Source organism: Colius striatus, chromosome 16, assembly GCF_028858725.1.
Source record: "Colius striatus isolate bColStr4 chromosome 16, bColStr4.1.hap1, whole genome shotgun sequence".
Taxonomy (NCBI): Eukaryota; Metazoa; Chordata; class Aves; order Coliiformes; family Coliidae; genus Colius; species Colius striatus.
The window spans coordinates 17,359,498-17,384,749 of record NC_084774.1 but is presented as its reverse complement, the minus strand read 5'-3'; the positions used below and the strand labels follow the sequence as shown (position 1 = coordinate 17,384,749).

The following is a 25,252-nucleotide window of genomic DNA, read 5'->3' as shown; positions in this document are numbered from 1 at the left end:
CACTGAGCCCACTCCTCAGACAGATCCACTGTCCCATGCAGAGCTGAACAGAGCCCTCCTGCCAGCTGGGAACTGCCGGGACCTGAGAGCTTCTCCTGCTCCCCCGGGAGGGAGAGGGCAGAGGGCTGGAGGTCTGTCCTGTCCCATAGTCCCTGGGGATGGAGCACATAGGGTTTTGCTCTCTGGTCATAGAATCATTTTAAGTTGGAAAAGACCTTTAAGATCGAGTCCCAGCCCTCCCCTCACCCTGCCCAGCCCACCACTAACCCATGTCCCTCAGCACCTCAGCTCCACGGCTTTTCAATAGCTCCAGTGATGGGCACTGCCCCAGCTCCCTGGGCAGCCTGGCACAGGGGCTGACAACCCTCTCAGAGAAAAAGTTCTTCCTAATCTCCAATATAAACTTTTCCTGGTGCAACTTGAAGCCATTTCCTCTTGTCCTATCACTTGTTGGGGGAAGAGACCAACACCCACCTCACTGCAGCCTCCTGTCAGGTAGTCGCAGAGCGTGCTTATGTCTCCCCTCAGCTTCCTCTTCTCCACACTAAAAGCCTCCAGCTCCCTCAGCTGCTCCCCATCACACTTGTGCTCCAGCTCCTTCCCCAGCTTTGTTGCCTCGTGAGCAGCCGGAGAGCAGCACCTTCCCCAGGGACATGGCTGGACCCCACAGCAGTGGCGGTCCTTGGAGGATGAGCAACCATGAGCACAGCAGGCAGAGCAAACCTCTGCCTGCATGTACCAGGCACAGTCCTCTCTGCCCTTGTTCTGCTCAACAACTCTATGTTGCAAAAACTCTCTGCAACTCTAGAGCTCTAGAGTTGTTGCAAAGATGTCCTCCTGGTGCCCTGGAGCACAGACACCAATTGAAGAACTCTGGCTCCATCCAGGATCAGAAGGTGCCATTTATTTGGAGCTTTCACAGAATTGCTTGCACAGGCCATGAATGAGGTCCTCAATTCAATTTGCAGACCATAAAGGACGACCCCCAAAGGCCCATAGCTGTGTTCTGCCAAACTCATCAGAGTCTCCCGAGTTGCTATTCTGAGATTAAACTTTTTTTCTTGGTATATTTCGCAGCTGACTGACTTCATCAGCCCCTGGGACCCCATCCAGGCTAAGCAGGCAGCTTTGTGGGACACACACACAACAATGCTAGCAATAAAGAACAGAAAAAAATCCTCAAGTCCATAACATAGTGGTGAGTGTTTTCTGAGCCTGCTGTATCATCTGGCAAAGGGCAGCTGAAGCCTGTGGTGGAACCGTGCTTGCCCAGGCAGCAGAAAGAAGTGTTTCTATGCAAAGACAAAGTGTTTGTGTGCAAAGGCAAACTTAGATTCCCCTCTGGTTCAACTCAGAATTGATCTCTGCAGACTAGACTCTCCTAAATCTAACTTCTAAATGAGCTAGAACTATCAATGCCTGACTTTCCCCGGGACATAATGAACAAGCTTGCTTTGCCAAGAAAACCCAAGATGAGCTAGAAGCGTGTGTCTACAGCGAGCCGAAGCACCGTGGAGGGAGCGGACGGGACCGCCCGTCTCGGCAAAGCAACTGTGACATCTTGCGGTCACTTTCTGGTAAAGGACCTCGGGGTCTGTCCTCGTTTCAGCTCAGAAACTGAGGAAGGAAGTCTGTGGGTGGGAGAGCTTTAGGCAAGCTGAGATAGCGAAGGGGAAACGGGCGGCTGATGAGCCAGCGCTGGGGACACGCATGCTGTGTCCCTCCAGGATGCTCCCAAGTGCCTTTTCCCACCCCGTGTCACTGGCGATCTTGTGGCTTAGCTCCCATGTGATATAAAAGGGCTTTGCTTCTGAAAAGCTCAAGCTCTAAAATGTTCTAACATCCCTGATTTAGACTTTTTAACACTACAGTAGGAGACAGACATCCACATGCTTGCAACTAGTTTGCTGTAAATATAAGAAGACACCAAAGGGTTCAACTCTATTTTCATCATAGCTTGGCTTTGCTCTGGATGGTGACTGAGCTTGTACCCACCAGGACAGAGATTTTAAACCCATTCCTGCTCTGCAGACTGCAGTACAGAGTAGATCTCAGGGCAGCCCAAGACACCTGCAAGTTCAGCCTGTAGCAACAGGGCAGCCCCTCAGTGGTGACAATGGTGGGAGGGAGCACAAAAAGGTGAATAAAGGGTTAAAAAAAGGGATGATTTAAGACTGAAGCTATTTCTCCACAGCAATATGAGGAGCACCTGCTGATCACATTGTTCTGCCAACTCAAGAAATTGAGGGTGTGGTGATTCTCTGCCTATTAAAATCACATGCAAATGAGGAACTGATGGTGATACAGAGGCAGGTCATGTCTTCTTAGATTTCTACTACAGAAATGTAAAAAAATCCCAGCAATAGCCTTCTAGTGACTGATGAGGGATAAATGAGATAAGGCTGTCTAAACTGCAACAGCTGAATTTCCCCCATCATTTGTTTCCAGAGTCTTTCTCTCCTGAACTACCAACACCGATGCCAGGTGCAAAGTGGCTGAGCACAGCCTCAGAATCACTCACTGCTGTAAAGACCCACATACCAGCTCTTCTGTGTGAACAGTTTGTAAAGCAATTTGAATGCTTCTGGGAGGAAAAGAAAAGATACTATGAATTGCTTTCCTACTGTAAATAAACCAGAATGCTTTTTTTCCCTCCAAGTGTCTCAGGAGAACATGTGGATGTGGGTCTGGGACTGGATGGAGAACATCAAAGGAGTAAAGCAGAGATATTCTGGATGTTGAATTTCAATGTGTGAGTGACATTTCCTGTTCATTAAAATTCAGAAGCAGGCTGCTAATGTGAATGGCTTTTGTGATGGCTGTTGGATTTTCACATTCCTAGAGAAACAGTGCATAGGCAGGCAAAGTTCCTTTAAAATAACACAGTCCAAGTTATAGAAGGTTAATACAGCACTTGAAATGCTCTTTCCTGGGGATTTTCATATCTCTACTCACATCACAGAGCCTTCAGGAATAATGGCATTGACTTACCATAAAAAGCTGCTTGTGGCAAACGTTAGTAGTAGCAGCAGTAAATGGAATGAGAAGTTATTCATGCAGACCCCTTCACCCTTGAACTTCAGAAATATTAAATCTTAAATATCTCTGCTCAAATAAAAACCTCCACGTAAAAGCCAAGCACCAGCAGATCCTCTGGAGAGCCCTGGGAAATGCAGAGGCTGCTGATAAAGCTGGCAGAAGCCAGGTCTTTGATTAAAGCAGAGGTTAAGAGCCAGGTGCTCCTCATACCTTTCCCAGGTGTGTGACCTTTGAGTAACTGGCTGGTGCACTCTCTGCCTTGGTTCCCCACATCTGACAGAGAGATAACACGCCTTCTCTGACTATATTTGTGAAAATACTTGCTGTTTTCTGGACAGACAGTGCCACAGATGTGCCAGGATGCTGGAAGTGATTTTTGGAGACTTCTACACAAAATCTGTAGTCTCGGTTCTGCTTTCATGGCCAAGTAAAATTTCCTTGCTGGATTTGACCAGGATGCACTGAACCAGAGCTGAGACCGTAAGCAAATCTGTGACCCGTACAGCTGCAATGGAGCTGGACTGGACATTAGCCTTTGAGCCTCCAAACTAGATGATCCAAAGGCCCTCACTGCCTGTCCTCTGGGCTACAGGGACAGAGGCAGCTCTGTTCCAGTGACTGTGATCCCCTGCAGCAGTAGCTCTCGCTAGGGACAGCAGGACTCCTTCCTGCGGTGCCTGGCCACGCAGGGTACAGCCTGTTCCCTGGCCCTGGGACAGCCATGGTGTGCTGTTCATGGGACAGCCAGCTGGGAAAGGGAACTGCAAGGAGCAATTTTCCTTTCCCCATTCAGCTCATGTTCACTAAGGCATGACAAGGAGCATCCATGCAGAAGGATGGTGCTCAAACACAGTGTGCAGACACCACGAAGCTGCCCTGGGAAGGTGGGACAGTAGTACAGGGTACTCCCAGCAAAGGCAGCTGCCGGGGCTGCACCTCCTTAGTACACAGCCCTGAGATGCTGGGCTAGGAGACTTCCCAGTCTCGTTGCTCCTCTGCTTAACAGGGCTCTGTTTTGGCTCAGACTGGGACAGAAAAGTCCTTCTGTCCCTCCTGGGGAACCAACTGGCCAGATCATGGGGTAGTGCTAGGGGAGGGGGAGGTTTGGGCTTTGCTTTTCTCCTCTCAACCTATAGAGCAAACAGGACGATGTGATGTGCTAACAAATGTGCTTTATTGCAGGCTTTCCACAGTCATTGAGGATTTTGTTGAACTTGAGGACTCTGTTGAACATTAAAGGGTTCTTTTGAACTTGACAGACCAAAGTTCCACATCAATTGGTTTTGATGGTTTCAGTTCAACCCCCATGAGCACTCTCCCCATCAAACTACCCTAGGGTAACCTCTCATAGCAGCTGCTGTGACTGGTGAGCGTTGCCCTGCCAGCTCTCTCACTCAGCCCCAGGGTTTATCAGCAGCACAGGAGCAGGAGGGATGCACTGGTTCCCTACCCTGGGCCAGGCCACCTTGCCAGCTACACCAGTTTGCATCATCAGAGAAATCTGTCCCAGCACAGGAGTCCAGTCACTCACCTTCCCTTCAATATATCCTTCATCTTCCAACCCATCGACTTCAGTGACTGATCTTTAGAATTAAATATTTTAGCTTCTTACAGAAAATTTAAAACAACAAACCCAAACAGATAAAATGGTGATTAAAATCACAATCAATTTGCAATGCTTTTATTGAAAGTACCCCAGCAATCTGATTGAAAAATATGTTAAGGATCAAAGCTGACTTTTCAGGAATTTCAGTGATATTCCAATGCAACTTGTCCACTGACCTGTGGCTCAGCAGCTTGCTCGTGAGTGAGTCAGCCTCACACACCCAAGACTGGCCACATTCACCAATGGTGAAACACCACTGATGTGCAAAGTTACATCAGAAACTAATTTGGTCCCAACCCCCTATCTGTGAACTCAGTGCAAAGAACCAGGCAGCAATTACTGTCCTGGGTTTTCAAAACACTGAACGTGTTTGGGAAGAAACTGTTGCTTCCCTGTGTCCAAAGCTTGAAGCAATGCATTGAGTCCTACTGCCACGTCTCCTGAATCATCCCTTCATGCACATACCTGAAGAAACAGTCTTCATCCTCCATGAGAGAATTACTCATGAGATGTAACGAGACCTCATCCTTCTCCCTCCGCTAGAAGCACCCGGCCACGCTGCCTTCCCCCCGGTCAGATTCTGATACACTCACTCACATTGGGCTGCAGATAAATAATCCAGTTGCCTCCACCCTGTTCCCAGGGCTACTCTCCAAAACGAGGTAGGGTATCAGAAGCTAGAACAGTAAAGCTCATTAGCTTTCATGAGGGGAGAGGCATCCACCCAAAGATGCCTGATGCTTACAGGGTTGTCCAGTTAACGACCACCTACAACAGACAGACCCTGGGAGCCTGATTGGTGTTTGTGGAAGATGGGGAAAGACCTTCAGAGGAAAATAACAAATGGATGTTGGGACACTGAGAAGTATTTCTATAAAGAAAATGAACCCAGAGGGTCCCACACGGTGTCAGCAGCCACGTGGCTTTCCTCCTGTGCATACTCTGACGATTCCACTGCCCAAGTCCTGAGTGAGTGAGTCCTTCCCCGGGGGTGGCTTTGTTCATATTTTATTTAGTGCGCTTAAAGTGACATTTTCTACAGCTCTCAAGGCTGAGGTGGTATTTTCTGCATGGATGTTGGCCCATGCAGGGAAGGTCCCCAGCTGGAAGATGCTCTTGGCCCACGTGTTCATGGCCAAGCTAAGAAGCAGAACTCCCATAAGATTCATGAGCAACCCAGTTCTTGCCTACAAAAGAAATACAGAGACAACTGTTGAGTTTGGACATCTACAGCATGTGAAGCATGAAGCTATTTGGATATAAACATCATAGAAATGGAAGATTTAACTGCCATTAATATTAGCAGCATCTTCAGCAGGCTTTCCTAAGCCACAAAGGCCATTCTGCAGATGCTTACTGAGCTTTGATCCATCAAAAACATTAACATCTGTTTAGCTTCAGGAATGTGAGCAGGAACTGGGACCGAGCCTAATTTTACCCATAACTTTTATTTCACTGAGCTGAGGAACTTCTCCTGCACCCAGAAACCTATGAAAGCTGTGCTTCTGACACTAGCAGGAAGAGAAGCAGGCTCTGGGAGATGCTGAGCACATTCGAGACCATCTTTGTCACCTTCTAGAGCCATGTTCACTCTGAATTTCACAGGGCTAGATGCCCTACAGGCTCCTTCCACAACTCTGTGCCTTCAAACACTGCTGAGAGTATCAGATTTCTGTCCTTTCACTTTCCTACATATTGAACTAGTAACAATCTGGGAAAATTGCTTTCAGCCTTTTCTGTATCTAAAAGAACTTACCATATCCTTGACCATCAAGTGTCCAGAAGAAAAGGCAATTGAATTAGGAGGTGTTGAGACTGGCAGCATGAATGCATAGGAGCATCCTATAGTTCCTGGTATCATTAAATACAGGGGATTTACTCTCAGACGAATGGCCTTGAAAAACAGAAGGAACAGAAATTGCATCTTGGGGATTTGGAGTCATAAGCAGATACATCAAAGGATGCAAACAGATAGTGCACTGTGCAGAGCCCTATCCATGCTCTGTAACAAATAATCATGTATCTAACCTACAACCTCTGAAGGATTATTAGCCTTCAGTGTCCACGTTACACTACAGGCACTTGGCTTCTTGCTCCAGGTGCCTGAAGCACAGGAGCAGGACAACCAAACAGTGCCTGTCCCATCACAGACACAATGCAAACCCGCCCACGCAAGGGGCAGGGTGAGGAGGAGAGCGGAGGAGCAGCTGGTCTTGCCATGGGACCACCTTACCAGCTCTGCCAGGACAGGCAGAAAGATGATAATAGTGGCTGTGTTGCTGGCAAACTCCGTGAACAAGGCGATGACAATCGTGATGAGGATGACAGCTACGGGTGGTGGGACACCCTCCAGGGGATGCAGGCGACCTCCTATCCAGACAGACAAACCAGACTCCTGCAGAAGGGAAGAGCAAACAAGCAATAAGCTGGGGAGCAGAGCTGCTGTATCCCTGCAGGTGAACTGATTCTCTCCAAGAACTGAACAGGACCTTCACTGACCCACACAAGCACCTATGGGCAGTGCCCTCAGGCTATTTAACAGCAAACAGTTTTGAGAGGAGTTGCAAGATCTCTTAATCTCCTTAGCTGTCTGCTGTGCAATTGCTGTCACCTGCAGCTGAGGAACATGTCTTTCAAGTGTTGTGACTCCATAGATGCAAATTTCCCAGAGCCAAATGAGAACCCCAAGTGACACCCTGATAAAATCCAACTCAGGCAAGATGACTGCAAGGTGGCATCTGCACCAGGTCTCACCTCACAGCCCTTTGCCATGGCAAAGCCTCCTCCAAGCAGCAAAATGATGTTCCAGGGCACTGTCTCTTGAGCTTTCCTCCAAGTCAGCAAGGGCTGTGTCTCAGTGTTTGGTGCTAGACAAAGAGAAAAACCCCATGTCACACACCCACCCAGAAAGGTGTGTGTCAGCCATCATCTGACAGAACGATCTCATGCTGAGGCTCACTAACCACGAGCTGCTGACAAAATCTGCATATGGAGTCTCTTAAGCCAGACAACTAAAAGATCATTTAAACTAATATTAGGTCTTTTTTTTTTTTAATGAAAATAAAGGAAATTATGGCACTTAAAGTTTGCACTTTGAGGCTTTCTTGAGGGAATATTTAATATCAGATTAATTTTCTCTCTGTAACAGACATAAATATTGTTTTCAACAGATGGGAGTCCAGGGAGGAGATTTTCTATCATTTGAATTATGAAGATGTTTTTCCACTTGCTGTTCAACAGATGGGGATGGGCAAAGTTGGGCAAAGAGCCCATCTCCCCTAAAGGCCATCTCTTAATACATGATGAGGTGAGCTTTGCTGTATGGAAGGATGAACCAATGGGACTGTAATGTTCTGTTGAACAAGGGCACACATATTTTATCCAGATGAAGCCTGATGAAACATCTTCCTGTGTACAGAAACACAACAAATGCACATGGCTTAGAGCAGCCAGTATTTTGTTCCCACAGACCCCAGGCAGTGCTGCACAGTCCATGAAGGATCTTCATCAGCTGCATCTCCACATGAAGATCATCTCTTATTTCAAGTGGCTTACAAATTAACATTTGTATCTCATTGTTACTCAAGAGGACAGACTCAAGACCACAAAAGACTCCTGGTACCAAAACTTGATGCAGAGTTTGGGCTTTAGGAGTTTAAATTCTAAATCATTCTAGGAACTGAGGAAGAGCCCCTATTTCTGATCATGGACAGCTTGGCCAGTTCTGCCCTCTCAGAGGTTCACCTCCCTGCTGAGGGACAGGAACTGCTTGGGAGTCTGCAACCCAACCTCTATTTCACAATCAGGTCTGCTACAGCAAGTCAACACTGATTTCAGCTCACTTCAGCCCACCATGGCATTATCTCTGCCAGCTACATGAGCCACTGAGTCATTCCTGCAATCAGCAGCAGGGAAACAATAACTAAACCTCTTCTGGCACTTCAGAAAAAAGCCTATGTAGCATCAAATTGCACCTTCAAGCCACACTGCTCCAGAGGGCCAGCACAGCTGCTGTGGGCTGGTGCAAGTCTAAGGGAGGATGGTCTTGGCCCTTGCTCCATGCCTGCCCTGCCAGCGCACAGACAAGGGCAGAGGCCCTGCCTGGAGGGGTCTCCTACTCACCTTTCAAGTCAAACCACCACCTGAAGGAAGGTTTTTGTGAAGGGAAGAAGAACAGTATAATCACAATGGTGATTCCTGTAACTGCATCAGAGATAAACCTGTCCAAAAGCAGCAGAAACACTTGTAAGGAGCACAAGCCTGTAGAATTACAAAGTTCATGAGAACAAGGATTTACCAAAGAAGATTACAAGTTTCCATCAGGTTTGAACAACGCTCATTGTTCACAGTTCTTTTCTTTCTAATTCCCTGCCAAGCCACATTTCTACAGTGGACTGGGAGCCCCCTAGAAAAGCTGCCCTACAAATGTGAAAAACAAGATCTAATCCCCACCATGCTGATGCTCTGGCTGCTCTGACTGTGGAATCACGATCAGTCCATGAGGAGTGGTGAGGACACACTTCCTCAGCTCATTGCAGGAAGGAAGAGAGGCAGAGCCCAGACAAGCTTAGTTATATGGGCTCTTTGCAAAATACTCAGACTCTAAGGTTAAAAGAAGGCTCCATCCAGAAAAGACCTTAAGCACGTGTTTGACTGTAAGGAGCTATTAAGTGATGAGGAAGAAGTCCATAACTACTTTGTTGTATTAAGGAATCATTTGTTAAACTATGTCTTTGTTTAAAAAAAACTAGCTCTGAAAGTCTCTTCTGTTAAGAAACAGCAACATCTTCTCTGAGCTTTAGTACTCCCTAACTGTACATCCATTCATCTTCCCTAAGTATGGATGTCACAGGGGAGACAAGCTTTCCAAACTGACAGGATAGCACTCGGGGTCTGCTCCTGCCATCTCTCTTCAGTCTCCATCCCTCCATTGAAATCAGTGCATGGCATAATGGATTCAGTATTTCATGGTAAATGTACCTATAACCAGCATTCCCAACACTGACACCCTTAAGGAGGCCTCAGGTAGACACCTGCCAACTTCCCACCAGGCTTCCTGTAACCCCTCTGGGAGACAAAACCAATAAAACTGGCTCAGCTACTTGAAGATCAGTTTACTCCAGGAAACTTGAGTAATAGTGTCAAGCAACACAACCAGAAACCCAGGAATCTCAAAGACTTGGAAATACTTTGGAAAAACACGACAGCAGAATGAAAATCAAATCTTACCCTGGTGCAAACAAACTTGCCCAACCTGGAATGAATTTGGGATCCCTGGAGAAAAGCATGACTGCAAACACACAGAAGAAGAAGAAAATGGCCTGTTCTGCAAACCTAAAATGAAAAGAGATGCAGTTGAAGTGCTGATGGGCTGAAGGGGTGGATCCAGGCTGGGACAAGAGCTGAGCTCAGGCTGCAGCAGCGTGCTGAGAAGTCAGGCTGGTTTGCAAAAAACAACTGCAGTGAAACATTGGAATAGGTTGTAAATCTAGTTGTAAATATTGATCTTTGCCAGTAATTATCTCTGACTGGAAGACATCAAAGGAGAGGCAAGATGGGCATAAGGAATGCCCAGATGACACAACAGGCATATACAAGACTGACTCTCTGGCTGTGGCAAAGGGGAAGGGCCAAGCAGCTTCCCATGGTCATTCCTCTTACTACTGCCCTCTGGGATGTCCCTAAGGCATGATCAGCTAGAGATGGTTTCACTCCAGTTCAAGCAACATAAAAGGATGGCTGAGGTTCAAATCATGAGCCAGCAGGAGCAAATTTCTTCAAGGACAAAACCTAAGCAGTATCCATTAGACACATGACAAAGAGCAGGGTAAATGGCAATATAATTCACTAAGTATCCAGTGGAGTCAGGATTTAACCAAGACAATGCCTCAAAACACCATTTAAAATCCCTCTGAGCACACCAGGAAGGGCATTTAAACCACTGGGAAGAGGCCACTCATGCTGATTTTAAGTTATGGGCTTGCTAATCAAATTGATAGAGCATGGCTTAATGGACTTCCTCACTCCTAGACCTCAAAGTGAGACTTTGATTCTTTCAGAGACATTCTGCAGGCTGCTCAATAATGTACTGAAACAGAACAAACACACCAATTTCTTCCATTTACAGCACAGGCACAGACAACTGTCTTTGAAGAACCACTCCATTTTCCACACAATGGCAATAATGACAATGTTGACAGCACAACACAAACACTGCTGAATCCTCACAGCATTGCTGTGAGCATGAACACAGATGCAGAAACACAGACCATGTAAGGTTAACACCTAGCGTTTCAGAAACCTTCACTAGCCCTGGTTGCCCAGAATATCAGTGGCCAGTTGGACATACCTGGGACGTTCTTGGAGACAATTCAGCTTTTCCTCTTTCCCCTCTTTTTGGCATTTCCCCTAAGTCTGAAACTCACATTTCTTTCTGCTGGTTCCCTTCTCCAAAATATAATCCCCAGCATTGCAATTTGCACCAAGTTTCTCCCAGAAGACAAGAATGACAACAAACTACAATAAAAAGCTGTGAGTCTTGCTCTTTCTTCACCTAATACAGTTGAAGGAGCAATTCAGAGAAGTAATGTATTGCATGACAAGGGTCTGACCTCTTTTCACAGACTTTCTCTGAGCAGCTATTAAGCTTTTGTTTTGAAGTATAGCCACAATTCATATGATTAATCAGCTTCCTGCCTTGCAGAACAGGTATGCACAAACCTTCCAAATCCAGCCTGTGTTGGTTAGTACATAACACACACAAGATTGGTTTTGTCCCTTGAGTAGAAAAATCACAAGCAGTAATTAAACAACCCAGCATGAATTCACTCTGCACTATGAAACTTGCCCTCGAGAAGACTGGAACGCAAGCTGCTATTTGCAGTTCTTCACCTTAGCAAAGGTGCAAAAAGCAAACTTCAGCAGGTTGTGAACACACTGAGGAGAAGCATGTATTTCATTTTCTTCTAAAAAAAAAATCCATTTCCCCTAGTCATTGACTCTTAAGACAGGACATTTCCAAACCCACTTGATCTCCTTTTCACTTCAGTCCTGATCTGGTGACTCACTTTGTTGGACCCAGTTTCTGATAGTCCTCCTGTATCACTTCTCTGGCTCGGGCTTCTGCATCCACTCTTATATTTGACTTTTTTGTCCTCCAGCCCCTGCCAAGAAACACAATTACATTTTTATATGTCTCTAACACAACAGACATATAGTAAATGTTGCATTTGCTATTGCAGCCTATGTGTGACTCGGTGTATTTCTCCAGTGTCTGCTCTGCACACTTCAAGAGTTGCACATCTCTGGAATCTCAGTTCATGTTATCTTCAGATTATGAAGGCTAATGATGAAGGTCTCTGGTGCAGATAAAGGCAGTAAGGCCCTATTTTATATATCCTTTCTCTATGCATTCATATAAAGGGGACCCTGCAGAGGTTAGGAAGTTTCCTCTCATTTGTATTCTGAACTGTTTTGTCCAGTATGGGCTGTGATTGCTAAAAAGAAAGTCTCAACACTGCAGGATTTCCTCATCTCTAGCAGTTATCTACTTGGGTAGAACAGCTTGGAAGAGGGAGGGTGGCATGGAAAACGAAGCTGTCCTTTCAGTTCTCAAGTCACTTCCAATTTCCTGGGTGATCTCAGAATGCTGCTGAGGATCAACAAAAATGTGAGGAATTTCTAACTGGCTGGGAATGTTAATGTGCTCCTGGCTAAGCCTCTTAGCCCAGCCATGGCACACACTGTTCACTCTTTGGCAGTATGTGGATACAAATGATATATTCATATCTTGCACTGCATCTCCCATCACATCCAATCACACTGAACCTGGTTTCTGACCCTGCCTGTGACCTTGATTAAACCTACAAACCCACCTGATGTATCCACCCAGCCCCACAGTGCCTGGGCTCCCTTAATTCATTCACTGCCTCAAAGGGATATCATAGAATCATTTCAGTTGGAAAAGACCTTTAAGAAACCTTTTGAGTCCACATTCTCCTCTCAGCCTGCCCAGCCCACCACTAACCCATGGCCCTCAGCACCTCAGCTCCACGGCTTTGCCATAGCTCCAGGGATGGGGTCTCATCCACCCGCCTGGGCAGCCTGGCACAGGGGCTGACAACCCTCTAAATCCATGGTGGATGGGTCTTCTACATGGCTTAATGGTTAATCATTCAGAAGTTCCTGAATCTCAAATAGTTACTCTTAGCCCTTCAGTTTCCTGGTTTTGAAGCAGGGGTTATTAACAGCAGCTTCAGCTCAGCCCAGCCAGCCCATACCTAAGCCATTTAATGTCTTTCAGATTCAAGTGAAGTCAATCTGCCCTTAATTCATGTCCAGCCTGTGGACTGTGCTGCAGACACTAAGGACCTGCCGTATGGAAAGTCCAGCCACCATCCCTGAGTCATTGCAGTCAAAGCAGCCCAACAGACTCCTGCAGACCCTGGGCTGTACTCGTTTGGCTTTGCAAAGTCTCTTCCGAGGCGCCTCGCCACTGGGGAATACTGGTATCTGTGCTGGTCCAGCTATCCCAATAAAGATGGGCTTCGTGCTTACAGAGAAGAGCCAAACAAAACAAAAAGCATCACGTTCTCCAGGCACAAGAGCAATTTTGCATTTCAGCAGGAGCCTTGGCCAGCACAGCTACCTCTTCCCTCACCTGATTGCCCTGGGCCGTGCCGGCAGGATGCCAGGGCTGTGTCCCAGCCCACACCGTAGGACATAGGAATTGAGGCTCTGCATCACACCAGCTCCAGGCACGCAACACAGAGCATCCTACAGCAGCCCACAGAGCCTCCTGGGAAGCCCCACGAGCAATTTAAGGGCCAGCCTTTGGCATTTTCTGGATTGAAACTTTCCCATTGATTTTTTTCCCATCTCTCAGACAATGTAAATATTTGGACAGCTGTTCTTCCCCCACCCCACGCCCCCACTTTTGCATTTTAAACTCAAAATAACAATTAAATTACATTTTCTAAATATTAGAAATTCTGTATGGTCCATGGAGGAAGCAAGACTGTGAGTCTGAAACGTGTGAGAGTGTGTAGTGGGAAAAAGACTCCAAATGAACCAGCACGGCAACACTGCGATCATTTGAAATAGTGTACACTAAAGACTCATGCATCTAGCAAGGATTTACTGGAGAAACACGTTATTGTCAGCTACACTCTAACACACTGCTGTGAAATTAAGCTCTGTTCTGAAGTCATCTGTTCCAAACTCAAGTTTCTGCCCAGGAACAAATCCTGGCTCTTATGTTCTAGGAAGTTTTTTGCCTCTAGTTCCAGGGCAGCCAAGATTTCATAGTAGTTTTCAGTCTGATCCTGTTTTCCCTTCTGTCAATGAAAGTCTGCCACTGACTTCCACAGATCTGTAAAACAACCTTTAAAAATGGTATGTTTAACTGAATGAGTATATAATAGATACTCTGTACAGGTACCTATTTCAGTTAGATAAAGTATGTACAGCTGTGAGATATATTTAAACCCCTCCTGTTGAGTATCCATAAAGTAGATGACTTCTTACAACATGAGCATCCTGAAGTTAGTTATGAAGCCCTTCACCATCCAGGAGATGATCCTGGGTTACATCCATAGGTGTAGTACAAGAACCACAATTAACATGTATTTCACAACACTGGTATAACCAGACTATCTATATGTAGAGTGAATAGGACGTACCTCAGGTTAATTCCTCCATACAGGATGGAGATCCATAGCCATCCCATGAGAAGAAAAATCAGCATTAAAGGAAATGCAAACATAAACCAAGAACCAAAGTTCACCACATCACATTCTGGAAAATAACTAAGCAAATGGGAAAAATCAAGTTAATGCAAGAAGGGAAAACAACCCTCCAATTTAAGGGTAAACATCTGAAATCAGCAGCGGAATATCCCCCAAACTCGCTAGTGTGCATTTAAAAACTATTCCTCTGTGTGCATTAGCAGTTACTTGGGCACTAGATTTGGAGAGTCTTGTGCTGGGACACCTCCCCAGGCCACCCACAGCTCACCCAGCCCAGCTGTGGCAGCCTCCGTGGAAAGATCTGAAAATCTCTCTCCAGATGGCTGGTGCTTTCATACAATGATCATAGAATCATAGCATGATACTCCTGAGCACCCAGGATTAAACCCTGATACGATAACTGCTGGACAGTCTGAACATCAGCTTCACAGAGATGCTGTATGTGCTCAGGAGAAACTGAACACACTACTTGTAGAGGCCAGAAAAGTGAAGAAATAGCTGTGGGCACTTAGGATGGCACAAACCTCTGCTCCTACAGACACAGGAGGCATCTTTTATGACTAGAAATCAGGCCAGAAGTAGCGGGTTCCTTATTTTTCCTTCTGCCACTCAGCAGTGGATATAATTGCTCACAAAGCACTACACAGCCTGTTTCATCTAAACAGTTACTGGATTAATTGGAGGTGTGTAGTCAAGTCTCATTAAATTCAATGGGATTAAGAGCATCAGTGAGGTGAAGCACACGTGCACTGCTTTGGCTGACAGCCTGGCTGGGTACACTGGAAACCTGCTTATTACAGCTACAGCTGACAGCTGATGCAACTGCTCTCTCCTTTCATCTGCTCACAAAGTTGCCCAAAATGTTCTGGATAGGCATGAATTTTCCAAACCAGCTTTCAGCACAGAAGGAGATTTCTTACAGGGATGGAGAACAGGCCTCTGTTTTCCAAGATTTATGAGGCTGTCCAGGACAGCTTCCCATACCTCTTCAGCTGTCCCAGAAGGATGAGGTTTGGTGCAGTTCCTGTCAGTGTTGCTGTACCTCCAATGCTGGCTGCGTATGGGATTGAGATGAGGAAACCTTTCCATATATTTGTTTTGTATTCTTCCTCCTTCTTTAACTCTAAGACAGCATCACTGGAAATCTCCTTCTCCTCCGTCAGATCTTTGCTTTAAAACAGTCCAAAAGAGAATCCGGTGAAAGCCCTGGTTTAAATACAGTGCAACCACTTCAGAGCCTTGACAGAAGGAAAACTCCCAGTTTTTAGATATCCAAGCTAACACTGTCCTCAAGGACACCTCAGCAGCTCAGTGCAGCAGAGGAGTCTGCTCAGTGACCTGCCAGGCAGGACCGGCAGCCTTGCAGAGGGCAGAGCACCCTCAGTGCCCACTCGCAGGAGCTGAGGGTGCACGTGCCTTGCCCAGCCTCACAGCAACTTGTAACACTTGGCATAAAGTCCACAGGGTTGCTAAAAGGAAGCAAATAAATTGATAGCATCGAGAGGAAAGAAACATTTCTTCCTGGAGAGATGCTTCCTTCCCATCGCTGTTACCAAAGCAGGACCACCACCAGTGTGTAAATCCCGGTGGGTTTTACATCACCGACTTCACATCCTTGATGCTCCTGAGAAAACCAAAGCACAGTTCTCCAGCAGGAGACACCTCTGGCTGCCATTTCAGAGTGGCTTGAAAAAAAATCTCTGCAATGACTTAGACATGCAGAAGGATGCTGGACACACAGAGGAGGGTTTCTATCATCAGGCTGCTAGTGATTGGGAGGTTTGATATAATCAAAACATTTCAATGATTGAATTTCAGATTGGTAGCTCAGGGAAAAATTCTCTCTCTTAACTCTCTAATACAAACTTTATAGTTAACTTACTCCTCAGTACTTGCCAGAAACTGCATCTCAGTTGGTACAGTGTAAAGTTTATTCTGCTGTAAAGATGCTGAAAAAGAAAGATGAGGACTTTAAAACAGTTCAAAGCATCTAGAAAATTCTCCTTGAACCAAGCAGAGGGAAGGAGGAAACAACTGCCATTTACAGAGGAGGGGCTGTGCAAATGAAGGGAGAGCTCACACCAAAGGGATGGGGTCAGGAGCACCTGGCTGAAGCTCCCGAAGAAGCCCATCTCCTGCCACTGCCACGGTCCCACCACAGCATCCAACTTCTCCACCAACACCCAGAGGCACTCCATCCTTTGGCTAACGTCAGGCTCTGGGATCTTCTAGCACAACCGGGAATTCAAGGGTGTCCCTTCTCAAGTCATGGGTTTGGGGTGGAGTTTTTTGTGGGGGGAGAGTTAAACAAAGGTCATTCTTAAGAAGAAAAACCATTGGGCCTGATGTAACTGTAAGGCATATTCCCCAGGGTGCAGCAGGAACACTCCCTGCTGTGGAGCACTGTTCTCAAGGATGAGAATTTTACCCCCTGCACACACCATGAAGTTGTAATTCCCTCTTGAAAGACACAATTGACATGTATTTGGGGATTAGGCTTCATACCAGGTCCTCTGAAACCCACCCCAACAGCAAGGACCATTCCCAAGCCCATCCTCCCCTCCATAAATGACAGACCCTGCAGGGTGAGACCGGTCCCTGACACAAGTTTAGGACCATCCCGACAGGACTCTGTTGCACATCCAATTGCCAGGGATCCTCCTGCAAATGTCCCATGGTCTCTGCCTCACTGTCCCCTGTATGACCAACCATGAGGAACACAAGCAGGACTCGAGAGCACTTGAGGAGAGGGTATATTGTGACTAGAATGACCCATGTTCTCTTTGGCAGCAAACTGGGAGGTGCACAGCACTCTAGCACACACATACATATGTGAAAATTCAGATAAATCAAAAGACAGAGCTGCAACACAATCCCTGTTTTCACCCCCTCCCAGCTCTCACACTAAGGCTTGTGGCATTTGTAGTCCATGGCTTGACCTCCTGAGGCTGTGAGTAGAGATGTGCTACTAAACCCCATTTTCCATACGCCTCCTCAGGACTGGAACGCTTGGGAGTTTTCTCCACCTTCAGCCCAAATAGCCCTTCCCCATCACCACTGGCTCTGCTGTCTTCCCTAGGGCTCTCTGTCTTTCCTAGGGCTCGCTGTCTTTCCTAGGGCTCGCTGTCTTCCCTGCACCTCTCCAGGCTTTGCAGACCACTGTGTGCAGAGCCCATTTCTTATCAGCCCCCAGATTTCCCTGCACCCCTCCTCAGTCCAAACCATGATCCTCTCTTACCCATATATGCATCGGAGACTGAAAACAGTGTATGGAGAGGAGCCAGTGTCAAAGTCTCTGGACTCACTTAGGTGTCTTCCAGAGGCACCAAGCTCGTTTCAGCTCAGTGAACAAAGGACTTTTAAAAGTCACGTTTTACATATCGTTAATTCCCTGAATTGGAGTTAATTGGCTTGGACACACACAGGCTGAGCTTTCATCCCAAGGATGCAAAGATGGAAGGATGTAATTAGAAGGATGAATATTAACCCACAATTGACTGCTGATCCCTCAACACATTTAGCCCAAGGCTCTCTACCACTGCCTCCTCATTCAAGCCTAGTGCTGGCTCTGTAAACACACGTATTTCACTCTACCTCTGAACATCCTTTCAATCTTTTGCTCAGACTCCCATCACCTCTTGCCAGCACTATCTGTGAGTTACCTCCAAAGGAACGTCTGCAAAAAGCAACCATGCAAGGGAAAGCCAAAGCTGCTTCAGAGCAATTTTTTCCTGTGAAGCTTGTAAAAAAGAGCTGAAAATTGTTACAGGTCAGAAAGGGCCAAAGACCTCTGAGGCAGGAGCTGGCTGTGCACACCTCTCATGGAGAAGTATGAGAAGGATTCAGTGGCCATTTCACCCAAATACTTCATATACCTTAGAGGCATACTTCATATATCTTAGAGAAAGGCTTGCCCTAGATAAGTTTAGCTTTAATGACATTTATAGTGTTTCTAAGAAGGCCTGAGAAGGAACATTTCCACCCTGTGAGGGATGCAGGCAGGAGGACTGGGGCTGTGCCCTGCCAGCACGGGCTGGGGCTAGGCAGCCAAACCAGGCAGCAGCGTCCAAAACATGTACATTCCCCACCTCCCCCTTTTGAGACATCATTTCCAGGTCTGTGACCCAACAAAACACCTCAAGCACTGACTGCAGTTTATCTTGAATGTTCAGAAGGTATTCCCTAAGCAGGGAAAAACAGGGTGGAAATATTTCCCTGTGATTTTTACCTGGAGATACTGAAGCTGCACAGAGAAATAAAATATTGCCAAGGATGGGCTGGTGAGCAGAGAGCAGGAGAGATGATCAAGTTTCCAGCTTGTCACACACCTATCACACAGTTTGGGTTTAAGTCATCAGAGCTGTAGAGAATCTGTAACCCACCCCCAAAAGGCTCTGGAGGCTGGAAAAAAGCCTGTTGGTGTTCAGTTTAAAATCCTGCTTTGATCAACCAGAACCAGCTGGGACTTCAGCCTTCTGCCACCAAACCCCACCTAACTGCATCAGGAGCCAACAGTGTCAAAACAAAACACTGCACCAAATTTCAGCAGTCGGTGATGCAAAAATGCCAACATTGACTCACTGCAACACGATGCCCCCACGGCTGAGCAGAGGCATCAGTGATTGCAGCCCAGAGGTTCTCTCATCAGCAAAAAAGTGTGACCAGCTGATCAGAGATATCACTTTAACTCTGACACTATGTGTGTAAGAAAAGCCCTTCACAAAGCTGGGCTCATTCACATCTTCAGACCTCTTCAGAAAATCAAACACTTTTCACATGATACATGTTCTTGGATATATCGTCCCGATTTCAGCTGGGACAGAGTTAATTTTCTTCCTACTAGCTGCTCTGGGGCTATAATTTGGGGTTTTAGTCACTCAAGTATTTTTTAGCCTCCTGGACACTGCTACAGTGTGATCAAAATATATCCAAGCAGATTTGCAAAAGGACCTTCTCATATGCCATTGTAAAAACTTGCCTCCACATTCAGCCCCCGTGCAAATAAATCTGTGTGTCTTTTATGGCACACAGATTATACTTCGGTTAGGTTATAAAAATGAAGTAAACTACATCTTTTCCTGCAAAACTAACTACAACAAGCCCATCAGAGATGTGCAACCAGCCCTGATCAGAAATGACAGCAGCAGACAGGGATCCCCTGCAGGGAGCTCACCTGCACGTTTCTGCTCCTAGGTGTAACATCAGGTTCATCACTTTTTGACTGACTTCAGGTTTAGGGAACTTCAAGGAACTCACAGTTTTTTCTCACCCATTTGGGAAGATTACAGAAAAGGGTGAGTCTACCTCAGGATACTAACCTTCAAATACAAAGCCTACAAGCAAAGCTGCATTTTGCTGTTGTATATTTTACAGATGATTCCTCCTCTGCTTGTATTTATTATCTTTCTGTCTCTACCTCAAAAGAAAAATACATCATCACACCAATCACATGATATTCACAAAGCATCACTTTATTCATTCTTCTACTTGCATGTCTCTCCCTTTGCCTTTTCTGCCTTCTCCTCACTAAGCATTGTGAGCCAAGGACGTTAATTTTGTGCTTGCCAATGTCTAGGACAATGGATATCTTGATTTTATTGTGTTCCCAACTCTACTGTATTTGCAGTCACAAATACACAGTCAAATAATTTCAAAGGATGGGGTCAAGAAGGTTAAAAGCAGACTGATGAAACACAAGCCTTCTACAGAATAAGAAATTACAGCAAGAAGGTCAGTGAGGTCGATTTTAATAGATGTGAATGGTCACAAATTCATAAAGCAAATGTGATAAAGCAACCTGGAATGCAAATGTCTCATGATTACTAGACACTAATGGCAAATGACTAATTATATCTTTATTAGAGTGTGCATATTTGAGCTGTCTTCTGGGGACTTATTTTTCTGCCTTAGGACTCAGCGGGAAACACAAAGCCATTGCTTTTAAATCACAGGGGCAGAAGAACTACTAATTAGTGCAAGAAAGAGTAGCTGTGACCCCTGCTCCACCTATCAGAAGTAGCTGCAAAGGGGATTGCATGACTTCACTTCTGGTTTGCTGTTTCTCATCACTGTCTCTTAGAAGCCCAAACTCCTGGTATAGGACTTGTGAAAAGAGGACTGGAGGAAGACCCTGACCTGCTCAGGAACACCACCAAGCAGTGGCATCAAGTTGAAAAATCACAAAGCACTTTATAAATGGGTGTTGAACCTGTCAGCCTCCCTTTCATCTCCCTTTCCTCATCCAGCTCAGGCTCCAGTTTCATGGGAGAATAGCAAAACACAGAGGAGAATACACCTGTCCATGAGCATGTGGCAGCCCCTGCCTGTGTGTCCTTGCAGCAACACACCATTACATCACACCCTACAGCTCTCTCTGCCTCTGGCTGTCCCTGTGGCGAAGCTTCCCTACAAACCCCATCACCAACCTGCCCACAGAGCTGCACTTTCCCTTGTGCCAGCAGCAGGTTTATGAAGAAGGTTGGACAGGCATCACCAGAGCACTCATAAGCGTTGCCTCCTATGAGACTCGAGGAAGGGGCAGGATAAAAGGGAGGTTTATGCCACCACAGTAATAATGTGTATATACAAAATGGGACACGTGCTACGATCAAGCTGCAGCTCAGAAACCTGGTACTTGTGCCAGTGAAGTCAATGAAACAGGACAGCAGCAGGGCAGACCCCAGCTGGCCTATACTCCTGCCCTGTCTCAATTACCTTGGTTTTCTTCATTTTCCCTGTTCATATCCTTAGATGTTTCTTTCTCCCCAAAGAGGCTTTTTAAAATGGCATTTGCAATTGGAAGCATCATAGCAGTGGAGGCAGTATTACTTAACCACATGGACAGGAAAGACGTTGTCAGCATCATCCCTAAAATGAGTCTGGAAGAGAGAAAAAAAGGAAAAGCTGAATTTCTTCAGCTTGGCAAGTCCTCTGATGTATTGCAGCTATAGGAAGGAAAGTTCACGTGAGGGGATAAGAAAACCAACAGGCAAAAGGACCCCTGTGACTACCCTTAAGTGCATGGAGCACAATCGTGAGGCTGAACCAAATTCTCCTCGTGCTCCAGTGGCCTCTCAGCAAACAGCTGAATAAACTCAATCATCTGGAAAGAAAGAGAGTGTAGACAGCCCCCTGGTACAGGAGACACTGGCATCACAGCCCGCCACAGCAGAGGCAGGTCCCGAGCGCCCGCAGCTCCCATCCCGCTGCCCCCGCGGTCACCTGGCCGGCTGCACTCCCACCAGCATCAGCACCCGGAGCGCGATCCTGCGGTGTAAGTTCCACTCCTCGATGGCCGAGGCCATGATTAAACCACTGAGGAAGAGGAAATTGGTGTCTAAAAAATATTGCTGGCAAACTTTGCTAGATGGGAGGATGCCAAGGAAGGGAAAGAGGACGATGGGCAGCAGAGCTGTCACGGCCAAGGGCAGTGCCTCTGTACACCAATACAGGGCCATCAGCAGGATCACATAGAGGCATCTTCCTTCCTGCAAAAGGAGGAGAGGAAGAGTAAGACACATGGCATTGCAGAGACATCTTTTCACTTGGAGAAGCTTAGACAAGAAAAATGTACCTTCAAGGAGTATTTCTCCCAACTTCGTTTCCATCAAATGCAATATCTTCCCCTCTCTGAACAGGTTCAGGTCTTCCATTGATCCTCTGAGACCACAGCAAAACCCAAACCGTACTTGACTGCCTAAGCTTCCTATGTGCTGCAGCATGGCAGTGTGCTGGGGCATCAACCAAGGAAGCTGTGGAGAATAGGAGCTGCCCCTCCAAGCTGTGTTACGGTGCTAATCCTCAGCAGGCACTGCTGCTGACTTCCTCAGGTATCCCAATATCTAACCCTGCTACACTTCACGTTTGTGCTTTCTCTCCATGGTTTACAGATCTATGGAAAAAACAGCTTTCAGATGGATGTATCAAGGCCCCTCATTTGCACCAGGAGGGACAGAGAAAGGTTTCTTTTCTTGGATCAGTCTCCTGAGAGATCTGTGAGAAACCATTCCACAGTAACCCCCACCCCAGGCCCTACAGAAATCAGTGAATCAAGTGGCCTGGTGTCACAGCACTTCCTGAGGGCAGGGAGCTCACCCATGCCCAGCATCACCCCCACCTCGGTCAGGGCTGGCAGAAACCCAGTGCCGTGCCGTCAATTCATTCATCCGCCCAGGAGGCACAAACTAGACCGAGGCCGTTTGTCACGATGGCCAGGGCTGAAATAAGGAGTGACGGAAAGAAGTCAGGAGAATGCTCCAAACCCAGGAAGAGAGAGCCCAGGGGGGGCAAGGGGAAACCCAGCACAGAGCTGGGCTTGGTCACAGCCAGGCTGAACGGGGATATTGTCAGCTACCACAGGGCAGCGTGCCCAAGGTGCTATAAATAACAGCTGAGAGTCATTTGGAAGCCACAGAGCTGTTTATTTTACCACTCTCTTCCAGCTTGTTGAACAGGTTGAATTGTTACTCAAAGACATCTCTGTCCCTCTGCTTGGACCTTCCTGCCCAGCACCCAGGGCTGGGCTTGCTGGAGGTTTGAGGGAGATGCCAGCTCTGCTGCCTGACTCGGCTGTGTCGGGAGCAGCGTGGCCTGGGAGCTGCATGGAGCTGTGTTTTGGGGATAACATGGTCTCAGCAGCAGCGCTCAAGTGTGTGACAGAACACCACAGTAGGTATGGCAGAGTAGGTAACTTGCCTGGCTACCCACAAAAACACTCCTGGAGCAGAAACCAGCCCACTAACACACTCACAAACTGAGGACAAGTAACCACCATCATTACTGAGAAAGCCAAAGAGCAGAATCCACCCTGACACCCAGCTGGGTGCACAAAGCCAAGTGAGTCTAACTCAGAACAGATTTACTGCTCAATACATCAGCAGCATTTGAAAAGTGGCAAGAAGGAGAGAATCTGTGATTTGGTTTTAGCACTCAGGCTTTGCCATGAGCAGTTCTGGTAGGAAAGCTCCAGTGCTCCAGTGCAGATGGAAACACAAATATCACAGAACTGATGGTAACCTGCGTTGAGCTTTTCATATACATTAACCACAGCAGACCAAGGCTTCGTGTGAAGTTCCCAGGATCTAGATTTAAAGACCACTTCCAGTCCTAATTTTAGATCCCAATAAAATGACAGATGAGAGAACGTGGAGTAAACCCTTTACGTTCCCAGCTCAGCCCTGGCACCTGGCAGTTCCCATGAGCTCCCTGTGGCTTCACTTCCTCCCAGCCAGCAGGATCAAAGCAACAACCTGCCAGTGCTAAATTTAGCAAAAGTAAAGAATCATGTTTTAAAATGTTTGCACACTAGATGAGTGATTTCATTCCCGTGGTAACTGATAATCTCTCTTTACACTGATTCTTTTTGTACACCAAATAAATAGCTTTGGTCTCACTGAGCTCTTTTCCATTTGATTCCTAAAGGCTGTACAAATCTCTTTTTTCCCTCTTCTACTGGCCAGATATTCTTCAGTTTTCTGCAAGGAAAGTTGAACTGAAATCAGCTTCAAAATAAAGCCACTTTGCCTTTTACAGGGGTAGAGCAACTGAAAATAGAGAGGCCTGGGAGTCCTGGTTGACAGCAAAGTAAACACGAGCCATCAACGTGCCCTCATGGCCAAGAAGCCAATGGCAGCTGGGCTCATCGAGAGTGTGGGCAGCAGGTCAGGGGAGGTTCTGCTTCCCCTCTCCTCTACCCTGGCGAGGCGTCATCTGGAGTCCTGTGTCCAGTTCTGGGCTCCCCAGCTCAAGAGGGACAGGGAACTGCTGGAGAGAGGCCAGTGCAGGGACACCAAGATGATCAGGGGACTGGAACATCTTCCTTATGAGGAAAGGCTGCGGGACCTGGGGCTGTTCAGCCTGGAGAAGGCTGAGGGGGGAACCTCATCAATACTTGTAAGTACCTAAAGGGTGGATGTCGGGAGGTTGGGGCAGCACTTTTTTCTGTTGTATCTAGTGACAGGACAAGGGGTGATGGAAAGAAGTTCCATTTAATCATAAGGAAAAACTCTTTCACTGTGAGGTGAGGGAGCCCTGGCCCAGGCTGCTCAGGGATGGGGGAGGCTCCTCGGGAGGTTTTCAAGAGCCACCTGGACATGTTCCTGTGTGACCTGATCTAGGTGGGACCTGCTTTGGCAGGAGGATTGGACTGGATGGTTTCTAAAGGTCCCTTCCAACCCCTACCATTCTGTGATTCTATGAAAATATTTAACAACTCCTTGAGCATATTAATGAAGGTTTCAACTGGTTTGATGAAATAGACAAAGTATGATTCAGAAAACAAATTCTAAGGGATGTTTATTTTCTGGTGTATGGAAAATGTTCTGGGAAACATTTCAATGAAACACAGCATGAATCTGATAAGTAATCTTCATTGCAAGATCAAAGATGAAGGGTGAACCAAAACAGGGCTGAAAGAACTGTTATGTGGAGGGTTTTTCCTAAACTCTGAAACCCATGTGGATCAACAGCAAACCACTTGCAAAAGAAAATCATTGTGTTATGTACTCAATTATTGTACCCCAAAAGAGGACAAATTGCACTTGCATTAAACAAGCTTTTCACTTAAGACAGAGCCATCATTGAGCAGAAAAGGACCAAGGTCACTTCACAATAACTTAGATTTGGAGAAGTATTCCTCAGAGAAGAAAAATATTACAACTAAAATGGAACCAAACTCTATAGAAAACTGAAAGGCTTTTGGGTTTAAGATATCTTGCAAATGTTAATTAATGAATGCTCCCAGTGCCCAGAAATTTTGCTGAGTATGCAAACAATAAATGCTGACACATGCCAGGAGAAGGGTTGTTTAGGGAGAAGGCCATGGCTGCCCAGGGACAGATCGGGCTGCATCTACTGTCGTGGG

At 46.5% G+C, this 25,252-nt stretch overlaps 1 protein-coding gene across 1 annotated transcript; it reads right to left on the bottom strand.

Annotated features, from left to right (window-relative positions):
- Nucleotides 1-5,646: 5,646 nt before the first annotated feature.
- On the bottom strand, nt 5,647-21,863 carry SLC13A3 (solute carrier family 13 member 3). The gene is made up of 12 exons (XM_010199128.2): nt 21,613-21,863; nt 21,106-21,269; nt 16,274-16,340; nt 15,376-15,561; nt 14,326-14,451; nt 11,713-11,808; nt 9,875-9,979; nt 8,768-8,865; nt 7,400-7,512; nt 6,879-7,040; nt 6,402-6,539; nt 5,647-5,832 (listed from the first exon to the last, which is right to left on the bottom strand). Exons 1-12 carry the CDS (start codon nt 21,846-21,848, stop codon nt 5,647-5,649), a joined length of 1,677 nt encoding a protein of 558 aa, XP_010197430.2. The 5' UTR covers nt 21,849-21,863.
- Nucleotides 21,864-25,252: the final 3,389 nt, after the last annotated feature.

Coding starts and splice junctions, on each gene's coding strand:
- SLC13A3 (XM_010199128.2), bottom strand. CDS start 21,848: ATGGCCCTGTATTGGTGTACAGAGGCACTGCCCTTGGCCGTGACAGCT. Junction 14,452..15,375: donor CTTCTGGGACAGCTGAAGAG/GTATGGGAAGCT, acceptor CCATTTGCTTAG/TTATTTTCCAGAATGTGATG. Junction 8,866..9,874: donor GCAAGTTTGTTTGCACCAGG/GTAAGATTTGAT, acceptor GCTTTTGGACAG/GTTTATCTCTGATGCAGTTA.